Source organism: Meriones unguiculatus, chromosome 18 (genome assembly GCF_030254825.1).
Source record: "Meriones unguiculatus strain TT.TT164.6M chromosome 18, Bangor_MerUng_6.1, whole genome shotgun sequence".
In the NCBI taxonomy this organism is placed as follows: Eukaryota; Metazoa; Chordata; class Mammalia; order Rodentia; family Muridae; genus Meriones; species Meriones unguiculatus.
In genome coordinates this window covers 47,024,322-47,046,261 of record NC_083365.1, presented here as the reverse complement: position 1 = coordinate 47,046,261, position 21,940 = coordinate 47,024,322, and the positions used below count along the sequence as shown (strand labels likewise).

Below are 21,940 nucleotides of genomic sequence, written 5' to 3'. Positions count from 1 at the left end.
TACTTGATCTCAGCATTTTTAACTGCAGGCAGAAATCCTTTACTTCAATTGTTGTCAAAAATGGTAGCACATGAAGCATCACTGTGCCATTTGTGTAAATAAACAAAACAGCTTATTTTATAAATCAGTTTAACTCTTACTGAAGACTTGAAAAAATACCAAATATCTCATCTGACCATCGACAAAGTATCCTTTTGAAAGCCTAGGTCTTTTTGTAAGTAGTTATATAATAAATTCACCAAACCTACAATGGCATTTCCTATAAGGAGTTCTCAGAAATTTAATAAATAATACCGCCCTGTAGAACACCAGCATAAAAAACGAAGACAATTCTTATGTAGCCTGCAAACTAATGTTTAATACCTTTATTAGAGAGGCCATTTCCTGAAGCCAGGTCTCATACTGGGGACTCATTATGTGGGATTAACTTAAGCTTAATATGTGGTTAGCTTTAGACAGTTTTCCTGCTGATGCCCAAGAAGAAATAGTGGCCACTTGGTTCTCCCTGAACTCCTAGAAGAAAGGGCTCAGCCACATATTTACAACTTCACACTTACATTATTCAGCACTGTCAAAATTACAGTTTGAGAGGGAGCTGGAGAGATGACACAGCGGTAAATACACTTGAGGAGGATCCGAGTTTGTTCCCAGCACCCAGACGGCAGCTCAGAACTATCTGTAACTCTGGTTCCAGGGGATCCAACACCTTCTCTGCCCTCAGAAGACACCAGATATTTACATGCTACACAAACAGACATGCATGCAAAGTATCCACACACATAAAATAATGACAGGAAATTTGAAAGTATGGTATAAGATATTATACCCACTCCATTATCTTAAATTGCAGAAGACTGACTAATCACCTGGAAATAGAGAGAAGGCAACTCTACCATTTCAGAGTCTGAGACACCCTGGTTTAGCTGTCCTTTAATTTTGCATCCTCACTCTCCCTTTAGAAGTTGTGTGTTATAACAGGACCAGTGTTTTCATTGTTTACGCAACCCTGCACTGCAGCTGCATGTCGGTCTCACTACCTCGCCACAAACACCCCTTGCTTTTTGTCTCAACCTTGAGGCTAAATGACTGTTCTAAACTGAACATTCTTGTAAAACTGTTCATATTCTAAACTACTAGAAGAAGGAAAAATAATGTGTTTATGACAGAGAGGGGTACCAAGCAGTTAAAAAATATATGTCCACTGACTTTGCTGATCATCAACTTCCTCCTAAAGCTCTGTGAGGAGAGTAGAGGGGATAGAGGGGACAGGACACCCCCACACCCCCACATGGCAAGGCTGGGAAGGATGCTAGGCTCAAAATGCCTGGAAAAGCATTCTGGGCAGGAGATGCCAAAGATTTTGAAGCTCCCATCAAGCCACTGGCCTCAATCCAGGTAATGGCTTTTCCTTCCCTTAGTTGCTGGCCGCAAGAGTTTTCCAGCAAAGAAAGAAAGAAAGGGAGAGTGGAAAGGGCGAGGAAGGGGCAGCTTCCAGCCCATTCTCTGTGCAGGAGAGGGCAGAAGGCTCAGGCATTGATGGGCCTGGGGCCTCCACAAAGCATTCTGGGAGGCTGCAGGCTGGAGCTGGCCAGACCTTGCTTTTAGGGAAGAAACAGCCACCGTCTGGCCACTCCAGCCCCCTTGGCTTGCCTACCTCCCATTAGGAAGGAAAGCTGTCCGGAGAACAGCATTTGTCAGCACCGGGTTAAAGATGGAAGCCCCTTGGAAGGCCCATTCTATCCTTGCCTCATCCTGGCTTCCTCACTACAATGGCCAACAGTGAAGTCAGACCCACGGAGGTTAATGACCTGGCTAGCCTTGTTTCACCTCCAGCTCACCACTGCACTACTCAATCTCTTCTGCCTGGCATTTTCCTTCAGTTTTAATATCAAAAATTTCACACGCCTGCTTGAGCTCCTGAACTCAGCAGAAAGGGCCATATAGCTGTCAGCAAACTGATAAGAATTTTCAAATGACTCCATTGGGCCTCTTTATAGAGAAGAGCCAAAGCAGCCCATAAAGTGAGAGGGCAGGGGCCACAGAGACCAGCCGCTCACACAGCTTTGCCATGGCACTAAAATGAGCCTCAGATTTATGGGAGTGTTTTAGCCCCTGGCCCCAATCACTGGGGCTGACTCGTCTCTACTCTCCAGTGGGACTTCAAATATGAGATAGACTGGCCTGGCAAGAAAGAGGTGAGGGAAAGGAGGCTAAAGGAACAGAGAGAAAGGGGCTAAAGTAGAAAGTAAAAAAATAAAAAATAAACACCCTAAGCCACATTCTCTCTAGAGGAATGTGAACAACTACTGTTTCTGAAGGCACGAGACAGTCCCCAACCTGTAGCTCACATCCAGGTCTTCATAGCTGCCCACTACCTAGATGTTAACTTAGATTTTAATTTTCCTCTGGTTGTTTGTTTTGTTTTTTTCAGCCTCCTCCCCTCAAAATTGAATAAAAATCATGACTTGGCACAGAAGAGACTAGAAGCTGAAGGGTAAACTCGGTGAAAAATTACTTCACTGGAAAGGGGGGAAAGTCACAGTACATGACTAAAACACAGAGACTGGCTGAGCAATCAGTGGTGGTTATCTTCCTGTGAGCCTTGCTGCTCCTGAAGAAGAACAGAGGTAAACGTCTCCACACCAAGAGGTAGCGAATACAGCTGAGCCCACAGGACTCGATTCTGTTTCAAGTTTCCAAGGCCAGAAGCAAATGCCTAATACATCCACACACTAACTGGCTGTGGTTCCTCAAGACCACACTCCTTACCAGGAGGCACTCTCCCAAATTCAGATGCAGACCCCAGGGAGTTCCTGAATGACCACCAGCATGGAGCAGGCACCAGAAACCACTCGCTTGAAACACATGATCTCATTCGGTGGATGAGACCTCTAGGCAGTCTCACCCAGCCCAGCTTCACGCTGGAAAGCTGAAGCCTGGAGAGTGGAATAACCAGCCCTCAACCACAGAGTCCATCGACAGATCACAGAGTTAGGATCTAAATTCAGGTCTCGCCCACTCACAAGCTTCCCACTACCACGTTTTAAAAGCTTCTGTGATTAGGGCTCACAGTTAAAACAGACAATATACTTCCTATGGCAAGTTAAGGCAGACTTTTTTTTTTTTTAAACTTTCTGTGCTATGGATTGAGCACAAGTGTATGCTAGGCAAGTGCTTTACCACCAAGCTATACCCCTACCCAACAACTCAAGACGGAAGCCAATGCTTCAGGAAATAATTACCTTCACCATATAACACTCTTGAGAGTTTCCTATTCTCTTAAAAAAAAAAAATTAGATGCCAGTTGTGACCCACTGAATTGACCTCAGCTCACCCCAGGCTGGAAAACACTGCCGTATATCACATAAAAACAAAAAGCAAAATACCGGACTAGGTGCCTTGAGACCTGGGTTCCAGGACTCCGGCTCTCAGATGTGTCCTTAAGGTCATCAGGTCCCCAGGCCTCACTGGTCATTGGTGAAATCTGAAGAATGCCTGGATAATTTCTAAGATTGGATTTTTACAAAACTTCAATTACCTAGTCTCCCCTTTCCTCACACACGCCATTTTCTCTCCAACTGTTACTCACCCCCTTCCTTCTAACTCACTAGGAATCTCTCTGCTGCTAACACTGCAAATTCTCCCAGCCCGGGATGCTTTGTCAGAGTCTTGGCAGCCCGGATGCTTCATCTGACTCCCACTTATCTACCAGATCTCCAGTGGAGAGCAACACAGCTCATCCCCTCTTCTCCAGCACAGGGCCCAGGGTGAAGCCTCCTTTCGCCTGAACTGCTTTCCTCTGGCAGACATTCCCGATGACCCTCAGGGCAACTGGCCTGTGACTTCTCATTACTGTTGATACTTGCGCCGGTAACTTGAGTTCCCCTGAGACTAAAGAGGCTGCACTCCTACACAACGCCTTGTTTTAGTCTCCTTTAATGTACCGACACAGTGCTGGGAACAAAGTCTTCACTTAGGCTATGTTCATCTGAAGGCTGTGGCAATGGCTAAGTCGTTAGGGTGACTGCTGTACATATAAGGACCTGAGTCTGGACCCCCAGCACCCACGTGAGAGGTAGTGCACGGCGATACAGGCCTATAAGCACAGTGCTGGGGGCTGGATGGGAGTGAGGGGCACAGTTGAGGTTCTCTGAGACTTGCTGGCCAGCCAGTGAGAGACCCTGTCTCAGAAAAGTAAGAGGGACAGTGGTGTAAGCAGACAGCAGATGTGGACTTCTGGCTTCCACTTGCATGTGTGGACACGTGCACATACAAACACACTACAAACAAACATATACATACCTACCTAGTATGCGTAAGTTTACAGTTAAGTGAATTCCTGTAGAAAATCCAAAGCAACGAACCGATGCTGCATCACAGCACGATAGCCGAGCTATGACACTGCCCGGTTAAGCTTGCACATGGACAAGACATACCAAGGCTGTCAGAGAACACGGCTTTATGGTCTCTCCATCTGGACCTCGAGGATTTAAATCTCAGAAGCTATACCAAACAACTGCAAATCAGTCCAAACCTTAAAGACAGGAAAATTTATTTACAGGCCCCAGTGCACTATAAATCTGAGACAGTTCTATTAAAATGCTTTTCTTGGCTTCCCATCAGATACTTGGTAAAAGTCTTTTTTCCAACAAGGTTCCTAATACCAAAGTTTCAAGAAAGAAAAAAAAAAAAGGCTTAACATACACACGGAGAAATGTTCTTCCTTAAGATGTCGATGAAACCAATCCTTATTTACCCTGCTTTAAACAACTGCACAGACTGCTCCCTCACAGTGTGGGGTTACATACACGGGAAAATTCCAACACTGACTACACAGTACTACTGAAAAAACAGCCATTGAAAATCTCCCCCAAGCAACAGCGACAGGGCCTTTGGGCATCAGAACTCACTTCTTTCCAGGGAAGAATTCCAGCTCAAAATGTGTTCCCTCTGAGGGGAAGTGACAATAGTATTTTTCTTCTCTGAGTGCTGGGGTCTAAAATCAGGGCCTCATGCACAGCAGGCAAATGTTCTACCACTGAGCTGCACTACCCGCCCCACGCTTTTTAAGAGCAAGCTGGAAAGCTAGCCTGAGGAAGACAGCAGAGTGGCATCAGAACAGAAGGGAAACAGTTCTGTGTGTGTGTGTGTGTGTGTGTGTGTGTGTGTGTGTGTGTGTGCATGTGTGTGGGGGCATGTGTGTGCATGTAGTTTGAAGAGTATAATATACTAATTAATTACATGTATACATGTATGTGTGAAAATGTTAGTGTATTTGATTGTGTCTAATTCCAAGCATATACTCTAATTTATTATATGTGCACATGTGTGAGTGTGCACAGTCCCAAGAGTAAAATCTAATTTGTTTATTACATATGTACCTGTGTGAAAGTATATGCAGTCCCAGGAGTATAATCTACCAACTTATTTATTGTATGTGTACATGTGTGTGTTGGGTATGTGTGAAGTAACAAAATTAAAATTTACTTGTCTAGTTATTATGTGTGTGTAGTGTGCAGTGTGTTGGCACATGTGTGTGACACACTAGTGTATAGAGGGACAACGTGTAGGAATTGGTGCCCTCCTTCACCATGTGGGTCCCAGGGATTGAACTGGGGTCATCAGGCTGCCATAACAAGCCCCCTTTGCCTCTGTGCCATCTCAGGCCCTAACTTATGTAAACAGAAAATTCTCCATTTCACAGTTGGGAGTGAGGGGTAAGAAGCACAGGAATTACAGCACTGACCACGGAAATTAGTGGTGACGCCCTTTCTTCCTGATGCATTTCCAGGGTGTCCAGCCTGAACTGTCTCAAGCCACCACCTTGGGGAGAAGGCTAGTGAGGTGACAGGAAGTCAGCTTGACTGGCTGGGAATGCAGCCTGACTTCACTCACAGCCCAGGCCAAATGGCCCTGGTGTCTGAGTGTATGTGTGGCAGAACGGGGAATGCCCTGCCTGATCAGGCGGTGTGGTCTTAGAAGACGTGTAAAAAGTTGACTCTTCTAATAGCCTCCCTCCCTCCCGAGGGAAGGATCTACGGTGTACACAGGGGCTCTGACACCCTCCTCTAGTCTCTATGGGCATCAGGCACTCAGGTGGTGCACAGATATAACGTGCAAGCGAACCACTCCCACCACGCATAGAACAAAGATAAGTAAATCTAAACAAACAAACAAGAACTTAAACATTCCAAACAGAAAACCTTGTAAGGCATAGATGATCCAAGTGTGTGTGTGTGCGTGTGCATGTGTGTAACAGATTACACTTTAAGGACTTGAAGTGCCCATTAATAACAGCTTTGGGAAAATGGTATACAAATAGATCTCAAGACTGAGAAGGCAAACCATGAAAAACAAAGCAAAGACAGCAAGCTCCCAAAGAACTGTGCCATCTTTACTGTAGGGAAGCCGACATTTCTGGGCTTGTGTCTGCAATGCTGAAGAGTTCTGACCCATCTCAGACACTCTTTTGTGTCATTGCCTTCCCCTTCAAGATTGTGACATCCAAACAGCTGTAGCCATGGAAACCAACTATTGGGATCCAATGCATGGAGAGTCTGTGTAAATAAGCAAAACGAGAGCGCCCTCCGGGGGCTTGCCTGCAAGTAAAGCACATGAGCTAGGGCACAGGCACAGCTCTTCAGCCGGGCCTTCAGCCAGGCCTCTCCTGCTCAGTCTGAACTCCTTGCTGTGGGTAGAAGCGCTGTACCCCCAGGCTTATCTGCTAAGCAGTGGTCTGCTGACTCAGCTCCCAGCATCTCCAAGGCTTCTTGGCAGCACAGATACGTAGAGTATTTACTAGGCAACCACAAAGGTACACTAGATGTAACAGACCAGAAACCTGCAGCTTAACTTTTTCTGAGTGCTGGTGACTAGAGAGAAGACAAGATGTTAAAGTCTCTGCCACCTCAAAGGCCCCTAGTCAACTGAGTACAAAGGAGAGTTCAAAGGCGAGGCAGGCTCCTGACTTCCACCTCCTAGTGTTGCTAAGGTTAGAGGTCACCGCTGGTGGAGCCACTGACTAATAAAACAAGTGTTTGGGAGCTCTGTTCAACAGATAAACCAGGGGTCCACTTACACCTTTCCCCCATCACACAAACATTTTTAACTAGCCAGTCCAGTGTCTCCTCAGCCTTCTGAGACAGGAGACAGCATGCTTTCTCCTGTGCTTCAAGGAAGACTGGGGGCATGAATGTACCATTTGACTGCAGAGAAACATTTAGCTGTAATTTTCCTCCTGTCCTTTAACAAAACAAAGCTCATCTTTACGACCGGCTCAGAAGGCCATCTTCCCAGCCAACCTGCCCTGGCAACTGCAGCCTGAGCTTAGTGCACCCTGGAACTCCAACACCATCTTCCCAACCAGCTCTGAGGGTAAACACTGCACCCCAAGATGACTTTTGCCCTTACAGGCAGAGTCACAGAGCCTTACTGCCGCCCAGTCTCTCCCTGAAATAAAAAACAAACAATTAGGGCTTCAATAAATCAATTAACTAGTTAATTAGCACATGGGACAATAAAAGTCCAACTGAGACCCAGCTTTCCTAAGACAGTTGTCACATCTATTAAACTGAAGGGACAGCTTTTAACGTCCCTTCTAAAGCCCTGCAAGTTGAAACTAGACTTCCCAAGGCGGCATGTCCTCACACTGCTCACAGGGGCCTTTCGGAACTATCTGCCAGAGACACTTTTCTCTGGTATGTTCTTCTTCATAACTAATTCACAGCTTTCCTCACAACCTTGTCTGAAGGTATGGCTGCCTTCATGCCTCTCTCCTTTAGGACAACTGAACTCTCAGTTAGAATTAAGATGATAATGAATGTACCAAACACTCAGGTCGTAGCCTTTCTTAAAAAAAAAAAAAAAAAAAAAAAAAAGTTTATTTCGTGAGTTCTAATTATCCCCCTTCCCACTCTGTGTGTGTGTGTGTGTGTGTGTGTGTATCCACCCATGCACATCTTGGGTGTTGTCCCATGTTGGCAGAGAAAGCTCTGTCACCTGAGCAAAATGGTCTTCAGGGAGCAGCAGTGAGGACCATATTCCTTGAAAAGCAAGCAGCTCCTGGGATTTCTCACAGATTTAAACCCATGGCAGGAAATTTAGTCACTTAAAAGTGGATGGAGACCCCTGCTGGCGATAACTGTCCCTGAAGCTCAGTAAGCTCTTGTTCTGATTGTCTCAGGATGACTAGGCCTTGGTGTTGGTTCATGCTGACCTCTCACCTGAGGTGCCAGGCCCAGTGATTGCACATACAACCGGTGTTCTCCAAAAGGCATAAGCTGAGATTACAAAAAGACCCAAAGTTGAGCTCCCACAGAGGATTTTCTGAGGTAGATGAACACTCCAGCCAAAGCTCAATCAGCAGATGTAAACAGAAGACAGAGGACAGCACGTGTGGTTACAGACAAGAGCACACACTCTAACCACTCTAACACACATTGATGAGTCCCAAAGACCCATATGTAAAGGCTTGGTCCTCAGGGAGGAGCACTGGGAAGCACTGCAGCCTGAAAGAGCTGAAGCCCACAAAGGGGTCCTCAGGTCAGTGGGTGTGCCCTCAAAGGAGGCTGTGGGGCTCAACAGCCCCCCTCGTGCTCTCTCAAGGCCATGTACCCCAACATGTGCACCCGCATTGACATTGCGGGCCAAACCCAGTAAGCTGATAGCATCAGATGTGGGCCCTCTAAGCTGTTCTCTTTCTAAGCTCACTGCCTCCAGTACTTCTTTGTAGTGGCATGACACTCTTCAAACTGAGAGGTGGCATATTATTAGTGGAACTAGTGCTTCCCAGCTAAACCTGACTGCTCCCATTCAAGGAGAACATTTGGTAGTTGTTAGAACTTGTAGGAGGGGCGGGTACTACTGGTTTCTAGTCAGAGTTCAATTTTGTCAGCCTTTATATCAATTGAAAATTATCTCAAGCATGTTTAGTTGGGACCAGTCCAGTGCAGAAATGTGGGGTTGGGGGAAAGAAGAGGCTACTTGGGAAACACAAAACCTGAGGAAAGGCAGCCAGGCACTTTGGACAGTCAACTAAATGAACACTGGAGGCATGGCGAGGAGTGAGAGGGGGAGCTGGTGTGGTGGAAGAGGCCCACCAGCAGAGGGCACCTCTGTGACTGGAAAAGAGATGATCTCTTAAATACCAGTGCTGGATGGGAGGGTAATGTTCCTGCCAGAGACAAGATCTCCCCGGAGTTATTACATGGCTGCCTAAAACATGAAGGGTGACTCAGCTAAGCCCTTCATTCCATAGATGATAAGATGAAAGCCTACAACAGCTCAGTGCTTAGGAGAGACACACAATTAGAATGGACAGGGGCAGGGCTCAGACCCAGTGTTCAAACTCAATAACCAACAGGCAACATGCTTCACATGCCCTTCATTCATTCCGTCTCAGCTGTCCCAGGGACTACAAGCCTGTCACTGACAGCTGGACACCAGGCTCGTCCCAGGCAGGCACTCCTGCCTTAACCCTGCAGAACAAGCACGACAATCTTTGGGCTGTCAAGAGGCACTCTGTTCCAAAACATAGTGATCCCTTTCTCAGCATGGGGCTGCTGGGGCAGAGGACTGCACAGAATCTGCTCATCTCCCCAGGCCTGGCTTCTCCCTAACATTCCTAGAGTAGAATCTGTATGAGGTGTAAACTTATTTAGTGCATGATTCTATAATTAATCTAGTATGCAAAGACACTATCAGCTAGGGCGTGGAGGCAAATGCCTTCAGTTCCAGCACACTGGAGGCAGAGGTGGGGGTCTCTGTGAGGTCCAGGCAAGTCTGGTTTACATAGTGAGATTCTATCTTTAAAAAAAAAAAAGTGATACAAGAACACACCCAGACTTTTCGAGGGACAGTTTTCCCCAAATGCTCTAGGTTTATGGTGAAGATCTGGCAATCTCTAGACTGATTCTCAGATTCATAAAGCTCAGATGAGGTCAGTGGCGAATAATAACAGGAAGCCAGAACCTCCCAGCTAGCACAGTGAACCATGAGGAGCCAGTGGGGAAGCTATCAGCATCAGCAACCTTAGATCTGCTTGCTACCAGGATGGCACAAAGCTGTTCAGAGGGGACCTCTCGAACCCACAGAAGGCAGAGTACAGGCTGGCATTCCACCCAGGAGATCCAAGAAGCTCCAGGACAATCTCTGTGTAAAAAGATGGTTAGTGTCACTAAAGCTTGAGGGCCTGTATTAAAGACCTGATCTCTGATGGCAGCATGGGGGTATGGTAAAGCTTTAGAAAGGGAGGTGGTTTGCTTAGGTCATGGGATGCATTCTTGAAGGACACTGTGGGGCAGTGGCCCCTTCTCTCTTCTCTTAATGCATGAAGTAGACTGTTCTGCTCGCTCTGTACTCCATCAGGACCTTCTGTCCCCCTCCCAGCAACAACTCTACCCAGTCATAGCCTGGAATCTGCTGAACTGGGACCCCAAAGCAGCCCCTTCTTCTTTGTAATGTGGTTTTCTCCAGTATTTGTCACAGTGCTGAAAAGTTACTAACACTGATACTAAAGTACATAGGGCAGGAGTGAACATAGTCAGTTTCCCTCTCTCCTAAATCCCTGGAGTGACCAGTTTGAGAAGTTTTACCCGATACCAACAGCGCATGGTAAAGAGACTGGACAACATACCCACAGTATAAATGCTATAAAGCGGGTGCTGGAGAAATGGCTCAGAGGATAAGAGCACTGATTGCTCTTCCCAAAGGTCCTGAGTTCAATTCCCAGCAACCACATGGTGGCTCACACCCATCTAAACATGAAATCTGGTTCCCTCTTCTGGCGTGCAGGTGTACATGCTAACACACATTGCATAAGTAATAAATAAATCTTTAAAAAAAATAAAAATAAAAATAAATGCTATAAAGCAGAGGGGATTGGGGTACCCAGGAGGGCCTGAGCAGAGTAAAAGTGGACCAACAGTTGGGCTGGCTGAGAACACACTTAGGAAGCAGGTAGCTCTGCATGTCCTCATCCTACAGCTGGGTGATTGCCTGCCCTCATCTACATAGCCTGTTGGTAAGGAGCAAGGCTGCATGCTGAGAACCTCCAAGTCTCTTCTCACTCACCCACCTACAGCTGGGTGACTGCCTGCCCTGAGAACCTCCAAGTCTCTTCTCACTCAATTCCTTCACTCACCTGTGTGTGTGTGTGATGTATGTGGAGGCCAGTCTATGAGTGTGTGTGCCTATGTGGGTATGTGTGTGTGTGTCTGTACATGTGTGTGCGTGTGCGTGTGTGTGTGTGTGTGTGTGTGTGTGTGTGTGTGTGTGATGTATGTGGAGGCCAGAGGTCTATATCAGGTCTTTCCTTGATTCTTCGCCACCACTATTATCATGATCATCATCAAGACAAGGTCTGTCACTTACCCTTGAGCCTGTCACTAGACTGAGTTCCAGGCATCCGCCTGTGCCCATCTCAGCAGCACTAGAGTTATGGGCGTGTGTCACCAAGCCTGGCTTGTATAGGAGTCCACAGAGTACACACTCAGATCCTCACGCTTGCATGGCAAACATGGCTGACCAAGCCATCTCTCTGACCCGTGTAGACAATTCTGATAAAGATTAAAACACTAAAATCCAGAAAAAGAAAGACACAGGAGGTAGATCGCAACACCGATTTCAGGGCCATCTCTTAAATGTCTTTAACTTGCCTGACACGAAAGCCTGGTGCGGCTCCTTTACAAGAGAGAGCAATGGGACGGAACGCGAACCCGGTGAAGTTCTCCAGGCAGCCAGAGAACTGCCCAGGGAAGGGTCAAAAGGTAGAGAGGACTGCAGAGGGAGTCAGGATGTTGCTGAGTGGGGAACAAGACCACAGGCACAAAGGCTGTCTTCCTTTGGACACAGCCAAACAAGCTGACCTGCTTCCCTGGCTGTCTTGGTCACTGTCCCCTTCTATCACTTGCACCCTGAAATCACAGCAGGCGTCTCCCAGCACAGCCCGAAACCCCAGTCAGTAATCTAAACCAGTGGTTCTCAACCTTCCTAATGCTGTGACCCTTTAATACAGTCCCTTATGCTGTAAAGGCCCCAACCATAAAATTATTTCATTGCTACTTCATATCTGTAATTTTGCTACTGTTATGAATGGTAATGCAAAGATCTGATATGCAGATATATGACCTCCAAAGAGCTGCGCCCCACAGGCTGAGAAGCACTGAGCTAAGCCTTACTTGAGGCAACTCACCTAACCTTCCCTTCCTGTTACTAGCTGATACAGCAAGTACACAGCCCCACTGAGCAGCTGGCTGGAGGCCCTCTGTGTCCAAGCCACTGACCCAGCACCCCCTCTTCCCCTTCACAGCCAGGTGTCTCGGCTTTGGCCCCTTACCTGTCTCTGCATCTCTTCAATCTGCCTCTGTGGGATGTCCTGCAGGATGCTGTACATGTCTGCAATCTTGTCCTCTGGGATGACCACCGATGCCCTGGGGACAACAGCACTATTTACATGTGCACAGCCCTTCCAGAGAGCAACACTGTAAGTTGTCCAATTCCCTTCTCGTGAGCACAAACAAAGCCCCGGAGCTCCTTCAGCCCTACCTCCTTCCCTGTCTGTCCTGTCCTCCCCGGCATCACAGTCGCTAGTCACAGCAAGTTCTGCCCTGCTGAAGGGCGTCTGCATGTGACATGCTGCACCCCTGCCCGCCGTTCCTTACCCTTCATAGCACTCCCTGAATTAACAACTACTTCCCCCGCTTAACATCTATACATTAACGCCTATACATCTATCCATTGATTCAGGATTTACTTATGACAGACCTACTACATGCTGGGCACTGACAATCCAACAGAGAACACCAGAAGGAAGGGAGGGGTGATCAGGGCTTGAGAAGGCCCATGAAAAAAGAGTTCCAGGCGCAGGACTAAGGAGTGAAAGGCCAAGGAAGCATCACGTCGGGCATGGTCCAGGAACAGCTAGCTAGCTAGCAGGCTCCTGCGGCTGCCACAGAGTAAACAGGATGGAGAAGAATGTGAGTGAAGCGGAGGGAGCAGGGAGGTTGGGTTGCAGCAAGGCTCACGGGACCTTGGAGGCCTCAGAGGACTGAGCTGGGAAACCACTAGGAGATGAAGGCAAAGGCTGAATAAGCTCCAGCAGGCCCATGCTGTCTGTGGGGTCAGTAAGTGACAGGAAGCAGGCCCAGGAGCAGGAAGAAGGACTGGAGCCCCTGCAGAGGCAGCAGAGCCACATAGCAGTAGAGCTGGGGGGCGCGCAGGGCTTCCTACGCCCCACGCTCCACAGGATTCACTCACAGATTGGGTAAAAGGAGTGAGAAAGGGAGACTGGCACTGACTTCCAGAAGTACAGCATGCAGAGGGTGTAACTCTACTTGCATAAATAGCTCATTAAAATCCATTCCTGCCCATAGGTTAGTCCGCTCACCACTGTACCCAGAACGCCCAGTGCACAGCCTCGCACACAGCCAAGCCTTCATGGACATCTGCTAAATAAGTACGTGATTTTTGCAAAAGAAACAGGACTGAGGACCAAAAAAAAAAAAAAAAAAAAAAAAAATCTGCCATAACTTCAAACCTACCCAGTAAGAGCTGGTTATCTGACCTCAGACCCCTGGCTCCAAGCAGAGTCCTCCTGTTGCTCACCCAAAACACAACACTGAGGCTGACCTTGATCTCTGTGGAAAACCCTGTCACACCAGCTACATCACTGCTCTGCAAGGCCCTCACCAACGTCTGACTCTCGTAGTGAGGCCCAGCCAGAGTCTGAGCAATCACATCACACCATGTGGGGAACTGTGGGTTCACTGCTCTCCCATCACTAAGTAGAGAGCTTCCTTGAAGAAAGGCCTAACCTTGCTCCTTTTGGGGATCCTATGGCTGACTGATGCTGAGGGTTTAAAAGAAACGTCCCCATAAGCTTGAATGTTGAACACTCGGTTTCCAGCTGGTGGTGCTGACTGGGGAGCTTATGGGGAAGTATGTCACTGGGAGTGAGAGTCCATAGCCTCACCTGCCCCAACCCCAGCTCTCCCTCTGTGCAGTTATCAACCTGTGGGTCACAACTCCTTAAGGGGTCAAACAACCCTTTCACAGGGATTGCATATCAGATAGCCTACATATCCAATATGTACATTATAATTGATAATGGTAGCAAAATTACAGTTCTAACGTAGCAACATAAAAAAATTTATGGTTGGGGTCACCACAACAGAAAGAACCATATTAAGGAAGTACTAACTGCATTAGGAAGGTTGAAAACCACTGCTCTAGCACCATAAGCCAAAATAAACACTTTCTTCCGCAGGTCACTTGGGTTACGGTATCTTATTGCAGCAATAGAAAACTAACTAGTAGTATGGTACTATCAAACACCAGGTGCTCAGTAAATGCTTTCATGCCCAGATAGTGCCAGGAGTAGTTCCTGCTCCCCCAAGATATAAAAAAGGACTTCATATGCTCTTCTTTCAAGTGGCCAGGCCCCTGCTCCTTTTCCGGGATCACACAGCCCTCTACACATACATCTGCTCATGTTACATGGGTTGAACACCGCAACCCAAAACTCCAAGATCCAAAGTGCTTCCAAATCTGGTTTGTTGGTCACCAGCATGGCACCACACATGGAAAATTCATACCACAAGACTCTGCTTGATGCACAGAATTATTAAAACTATCGTGTGGATTCCTTGGAGGCCACCTGCATAAGCAGCCTATAGAATATAACAAATTTCGTGTTTATGCTTGGTTCCCTCAATAAGATGTATCACTATATGTAGTTGATATTCCAAAGCCACAAGAACCCACAATCTGAAACACTCTGACCCCAACATTTCAGGTAAGATTCTAACCTCCTCAGGAGCAGAAACTACCCTATTATTAGATGATAAAATGCCATCTTCTTAACAGCAGGCTTTCTAATAAATGTAAGATGGATGATAAGATATTATCAATTATTGCTATTTAAATTGTTCAAATGTCTTTGTTGTTGGACTAGGATAAATTATGATAAGGAGCTGGGGGAGAAGAAAGTGATTAATAGTTGTGGCAAATACATGGGTATGGGATATACAGCAAAAAAACATTAAATTTCAACAGTCTTCCACCAAAGTCTTGTGGAAATGACATTTGGGATCACAGAGCAACTCTTGTGAACACATCCAAGCAGGATCTACACTTGTCCCTCTGTCTTGGAGTTCCCAAGATTTCCTCATCCAGATAGAAGCTCTCCGGCCACTGGCAACCAGTACGCTGTGCACTTTCATAGCAACTTCACAGCAGTGGCTCTTGACTGCAGTTATGAATCTAGTTACCTGGGTGCTCCAACTCAGAATCCCCGGGAAAAGGCCAGAAACTATCCAGCTGTGTCTAGACTGCGCCAGCCGAGGAGTGGCGACTGCTTTGTAAGCCACCCAGTCTCTGCAATCACTCAGCACTGTACAACTAACATGGAAATGAAGGAGTACAGCAGTGATTCACTAAGACTTTACTTACAAAAACAGCCAGCCTGTGGGTTCAGCCCACTGGACTCTGAACTGTTCTAAGCCAACACACTAAGTCTGATGGAAGACACAGCAAAGAGGCTGTAACAGCAGTCCCAAGGTGCCCTCCATTTTGGAATATTTGCATGAATATAACTTGGGACTAAATATGAAGATTTACGTTCTGAGCATTTGTGACACATACAAACTGAATAGACAGTATACCAGCACCCTTTGATTGTTGACTCTTACCGAACTTCAGAGGTTATAAAACGTTCATACTTTAATATAATCGAAATGCCCAGATAGACAATTTGGGGAAAGACAGCAAGGCAACAGTTGCTTCCTGGAGGACTGTAGGGCTATCCCCTACCACATGAGCTCAGTGCTGGCCTCTGAATCCTCTTGGCCAATCTGGGGCCACAAACAATGCTCTAAAGAATGTGCCAAGCAGTGTGTCACACTCTTGGCCACACTCAGGGTCATTTTTTTTTTTATAATGGGCTTCAATATCATGCATGTGTTTCAGGTACTTGGATCTTATCTACCAAACTATTTCCTTCTGCATGTCCCTACATAGCATTTTCACTGTGAGCTATTATATAATGTCCAGTGTGGAACTGTGCACCTGTGGCATTCATGACAGTGCTCAAAAGTGTCACACTCTGGAATGTTTCCAACTTACAAGTTAGGCACTCAACCTGTAGTTCTCAAAGCTGCATATCTATCATGATAGTCTTTCTTTCCAATATTGGCCAAGCCACCAGCTACGGTTCACTAGATGGTATACCCACCTCTTCCAGTCAAGAACTTCAGAGAAAGGCAGAATATAGGAGTCTGCAATGATGACCGGGACACAGCCAGCCTGTAAGACATCGCTCAGCACGGCCTGGCCCAGCCGAGCTCCTCGAAGGACCACACAGAAAATGGCCTCCTGCAGCAACACAAGAGAAGGCTGAGGTTACAAAGCAGTCTCATCTCACGGATCACTTACTCGGATCCCTGCACACTGTGGCGTCCCTCAACGCTTAAAGCTGAGCAGTACCGAGGCATCTAGAAACCACTAGAAGACCTCACACCTTCGGAACAGGAAACTGGCTGTAGAGTTTCCCACCTTACTTCTTCAGTGTACCCCCAGTGCCGCCAAGGCTGGTGGTCTGCACTCATTCAGAGTCAGCATCAAAGACTTCCTCTGATCAGGTGACCACATGAGGTGCTGCAAATGGGCTTCCATGAGTGCTGATGAACTGGTACACACATGGCATGTGGTCTCTACACCTCGCCGGCCAGCCTGCAATGGGGAAGGCCTTCTAGAGGACCATCGTAAGTAATGTCAGGGATCTCTGCTGTCGTCTGAGTTTCCTAGGCCCTAGCAGCGTCTGTCTGTAGAAGGTAGTCATTAATAGTACACAGCCTTGAGAAGGCTTTAAAATATGTTCTATCTAGAGACAAGAAGTCCAACAAAAGTGAACGCTCAAACGATCTCTTCCTCACTCTCTCTTACCTCTCAGTGTGGGGAACGCTGGGAAATGGAAGATGTAAAGGTACTATGGGCACCACATCCCAAAATGAGACCCTAATTCTCTTACTCCCAGATTCCCCACTTTGTTTCTTCAGGAAGAAATGAAAGGATTTAAAAATAAAACATGACCTGATCTCTAAAGTGAGGGAAAGAAGCCAGGCCAAGTGGCTCCTATCTGTAATCTCAATATTTGGGAAGATGAGGCAGAGTATCCCTTTGCACACGGGGTAGCCAACCTGGGCTACACAGGCAAACTCTGGTTTAAAAAGTAATAATAATAATCCTTGTTCCCCCTTATCCTCCCAAACAAAATAAATATAATTTTAAAAAAGAAAACAGTATCTTAAAACTGATTACTGAACCGCGTGAATGTAATGGCTGGTGAGATGGCTCAGCCAGTAAAAACACCTGCTACCAGGCCTGACAACCTGAGTATGATACACCCAAGGGGTAGAAGGAGCAAACCAATGCCATCAAAGATGTCCTCTGACCTCCACATGCTGTTCTGTGGTATGTGCACATGCACACACACACATCCACACCAAACAATCTAATAAAACATTTTGTTTAAAAATAGGGAAAGGTCAGGAAAAATATGAGAAATTCAATCTCCCAAAAGCCTCTGGATTCATCACAGGAGAGAAGTAGCAGAGGGGGTGGGGTGTGCCTGGCGCCTAGGCTGCAGTGGGCAGCTTTCCTGCCTGAGGAGCTTCAGCCAGATGTGGACACATGCCGATAGTTCTTCCTGTCCAGACAAAGGTTACTATAAACACCGCCTGCATCTCCACCATTATCAGCCAGAGACTCCTGGGGGAGGCGGCGGCACTTCTTGAGAGATTATGTTAACAATCTCAGGATGGGCCAACTCTCTGAAGATTTTTTAAATTAGTAAATACACAAATATATAAAATTACATCACCTCCTTGATAGTTCTCCTTGAACTAACTTAAATGTTTAAGAGAGAAAGGCTCCAACTCTCCTTTCCTAGCCGCCGCCCCCAGGCCCTAAAATATCATATAGTCTGCCTATAAACAGTCCCCAAAGGGCTTTGCTTTGTGCTTATAGAGGAACACATTTATAATGGAAGTAAAGGGTGTGTTGTGGGTGACCAAAAAACACCCCAAAACCAGAGCAACAAGAACAGCTTGATGCTGAGGGAAAGCCAACTGTGGCCCTGTGGTCTGGAGATGCTCTTCTCTGGACCAGCCTATGAATACAGGAGCAATAGCAAGAAACATTTATGTGCTCTGCCTGTACAGCTTCTTGGGAAGCCAGAGGATTTGCAACTCTGAAGTACAGTGAGTATCTGAAAGGATTCTTAACCTCTGCAGACTGAGCAGCCCCACGCAATGCCACCCCCTTAAGCTCCCCTCCAGCAACGTCTTCTCCCCGGTTACTTGTGGAAAACAGCTCCTGGTACTGAGGTCCGTTTCACTCCACGGTGGCAGCCCGCCCTGAGCCTGGCAAGGTCTTGAGTGGCACTCACCTGCAGCACCTGGGGGTAATCAAAGGCCTGGTGCTGGTGGCAGCGCTTGCGGACAGAGAGGGTGCCTTCTGAGAGATTGGTGCATTTGTCCAGGACTAATACTGACTCTTTGTGTTTGGCCTGGAGGGCTTCCAGTTCCTCTCTGTACTCAGGGTGGATGGCCATCTGAGAGGACAGCAGAAAGTACCGCCGGGGACTACAGGGCAGAAGAGAACGCCACTCAGGATCAGTCAGTCAGGTCAGGCAAAGGTTAACGCTGAAATTCCAGGAACAGGTATTTGCTGGCCAGTATCAACATACACCATTCATTTTTAAAATTATACTGAATCACATTACTGGATATTTAAAACATTGTACTATATAAAAACAAGGTATGACTCACTTACATTCCGAAATATGAAACCACAAATTTTTTTATTTAGGCAAAGCTCTTTTCTTTTTCTTTCTTTCGTTTTTTTTGTTTGTTTGTTTGTTTGTTTGTTTGTTTTTTGTTTTTTTGTTTTTTTTCTTTTTGTTGTTTTGTTTTGAAACAGCATCTGTCTATGTACTCCCGGCTGGCCTACAACTTTCTGTGTAGACCAGGCTGGTCTCAGTCTCACTGGCATTTGCCTGCCTCTGCCTCTGCGTGCTTGGATTAAAGACCTGTACCACCATTCCCAGCAGAAACAGTTCTCAATATGTGAAGAAACTGCTCACAGCACGCTAATATTCCCGTGTGTCCTATAAGCACAGAGATGTATACACAGAGAGAAAACAGGCTGACTACTTAGACAGAACAAGAAAAAGTTACCCTTTATTTCGCTTGCGTCTGGGGTCTGAGGAGAATCTGAAAGCTGGCTGCACTCTTCAAGCGAGACACAAGGAGGCCCCTTGATGGGCCACAGTGCCAGACAATACACCATGCTATGCAAGTCTCCAATCTCAAGGCCACATGGGCAGAAGAGGAAGCTAAAATCCAGAAATAGGGTGGGGGTTGGGGGATTATCCTTACCACAACATAGGACCCATCCCAACACATGGGTGCTAAGGATACAGAAAGCAAACAGAAAGAAGAAAGACACCAAAGGTCCACTGCTATGCAGGTGTCCAAAGACAAAAATGTGAGAATGGGGCGCACATTAGATGTGCCAGAGACTCATGGGGTTGAGGCAGGAGGTGACTGATCATGGGGTTTCGAGCTCATCAGCAGATTTATAATTTATGAATTATAAAGTAAGATTACTTAGCCCATAAAGGTACTTGCTACCAAGCCGGATGACCTGAGCTCAGTCCCTAGACCCCACATGGTGGAAAGAGAGAACTAACTCTCATTAAGCGTCCTCCTATTGCTGCCTGTGCACTGTGGCACACACACACGCATTCATGGATGCACTCACGCATACAGGAAAGCACAAATAAGCATAAAGAAGTTGATAATGTGATGGGTTCCCGGGAGGTGGTGGACACGTTAGGAGGGGACCACTGGATGAAGCATGTGGCTGAGGTGTGCTTGAAGCATGTGTTCTGACTCTGGGCCTGCCGCTTCCTTCCAGCTTTCCTGGCCGCTATAAAATAAGCAGCTTTGTCCCACCATAGATGCACACCACCAGGGTGCCCTGCTTTGGCAGGACGCAGCGTGAACTGAAGCCTCTGAAACATGAGCTAGACCCTCCCCCAAGCAAACAAGACTATCAAGGAGATGTGGGAGAGTAGACATTGACTCTTGCCTGCAAGGCAAGTCTCCTACAGTACAGAGCAGTAGGACACAAGGAAGGGGCTCCATAGGCCGGGAGTCACCGCAGATGAGAAAATTCATATAAAACAGGTTCTGAGAAAACGAACAGCCCACCTCTGCTTACTCTGAAAAACAGTGCATTGATACATATATCCTGCTCAAAGTGGTACAAGTCAGGGCAAACACCAGAGCTATGTGTTTTGGCCACAGGCTAATAAAACCCACAGTTCTGTGAATGTGTCTCTTCTAACTGAAGAGAGCCTTGGCCACAAACCCACAGCCACATGGGCAGAAGAGGATGCTAAAATCCAGAAACAGGGTGGAGGTTGGGGGATCAGCCAAGGACCATTCACTGTAACTGAGGTTACCTTCCCAGAGCACGAAGCTTCAAGTCCAAAGTCCACTTCAGTGAGTGAAGACACACAGAATAGATTATAACAGTGTGGAGACACTGAGGACATGCGAGCCAGAAAGAAGCTACAACCATGGAAGGCCAGAACCAGAACAGCCCCGCAGTGGTGGAGGAAGCTGGAGCCAAGAGTGGTAGTACACATCAGTGATCCCAGCACGGGGAGCTGAGGCAGAAGGCTGACATGCTGGAGGCCAACCTCAAGTACATAGTAAGAACCGTCTCTCAAAATTACATAAACACAGAGCTGGAGGGAGAGGGGCCACACAGGCCTGAGGGCCCCGGTTCAGTTCCCACATCACTGTACTCCCAGAGCCAGGGAGGGGGAGACAAGAGGATCCCTGAGGCTTCCTGGCAGCCAATCTAACAGTCAACAACTCTAGGTCAATGAGAGAACCTTCAAAGGAGAGGAACATCATTCTTGAGTATGACATCCAAGGTCATCCCTCTGACACACATGCAAGCTCCTACTCAAACACACACACACAGACACACACACACAGTGCTATACAGATTCAGAAACAAACATGTTCATATACGGTTCTCAAAGGAACCTAAGCAGAGAAACACAGGGCTGCATTTCATTGTTGCATGTTCAAAAGGTGTCAGGCCTACTAGAGCTCCATTCACTGAGCCCCACAGCTCCACCCGAACAAATATGCAGATGGGAACAGACTCAAACAGGTTCCCCTGCCTGTGCACTGGCTCTCTCTCACCCATGGGGTGGTAGACGGACTGTGCCCCTTTTAGTTTTAACCACATAAAATTTTCAGGTAGATTTGTTTTTCGTCTGAGGACTAAAGTTAGCTATGATTCTCAGCCAGCTCCAGCCCCACTAATCTAAGTAAAAGCCAAAAATGTGCTGAGAACTTGATGTCTCCCTCAAAAGCAAGGGTTGTAAACTCCTGATTTAGCTCCTCTTAGAAGGAAAATGACAAGAATCCCAGCTAACCCCACCACCGCTGTGAGAAGCAGCTATCAATAGCAACAAGTCTCAGCTTCCCATTGAAAAAGTGCTGGGAGAGCTTTAAAATAAAAATGAAAACAGCATTGCTATGCTGGACAGCCCCCAGGAGACGTGGGAATTCCCCAAGAAACACCACTCACAGAGGGCAGGACCCCAGCATGCTGTCTCCAGGGCACCCTCCCTGCCTTCCCTAGGGTCCTGGGAGGGCCAAAGCCTGTATTCACCTTTAGTCTTTGAAGGGATGTCCTTTATAAAAGTAATGTAAAAGTAAGGCCCCGCTTCCAGGTGGCTAGGGAGGGAAAGCCCTGTCCTGTGAGCCCTTGGCCTTTGGGGGCTTTCTTAGGTTACTGAACCAAATAAATGTAAAACTAATTGTAACCTCAAGTAATCTCAAAGTCCACGCAGTCA

At 47.0% G+C, this 21,940-nt stretch overlaps 1 protein-coding gene across 3 annotated transcripts in view; it reads right to left on the bottom strand.

Moving 5' to 3' along the window:
• Ext2 (exostosin glycosyltransferase 2) overlaps window positions 1–21,940 on the bottom strand; it is a 141,748-nt gene that overhangs the window by 93,440 nt on the left and 26,368 nt on the right. For all 3 annotated transcript variants that reach the window (XM_060372049.1, XM_060372048.1, XM_060372050.1), the window contains exons 5-7: window positions 18,443–18,638; window positions 16,229–16,368; window positions 12,335–12,428 (exon numbers count right to left, since the gene is read on the bottom strand). In XM_060372049.1, coding sequence (XP_060228032.1) covers window positions 12,335–12,428; window positions 16,229–16,368; window positions 18,443–18,638 — 430 coding nt within the window. The remainder of the gene's footprint in view (window positions 1–12,334; window positions 12,429–16,228; window positions 16,369–18,442; window positions 18,639–21,940) is intronic.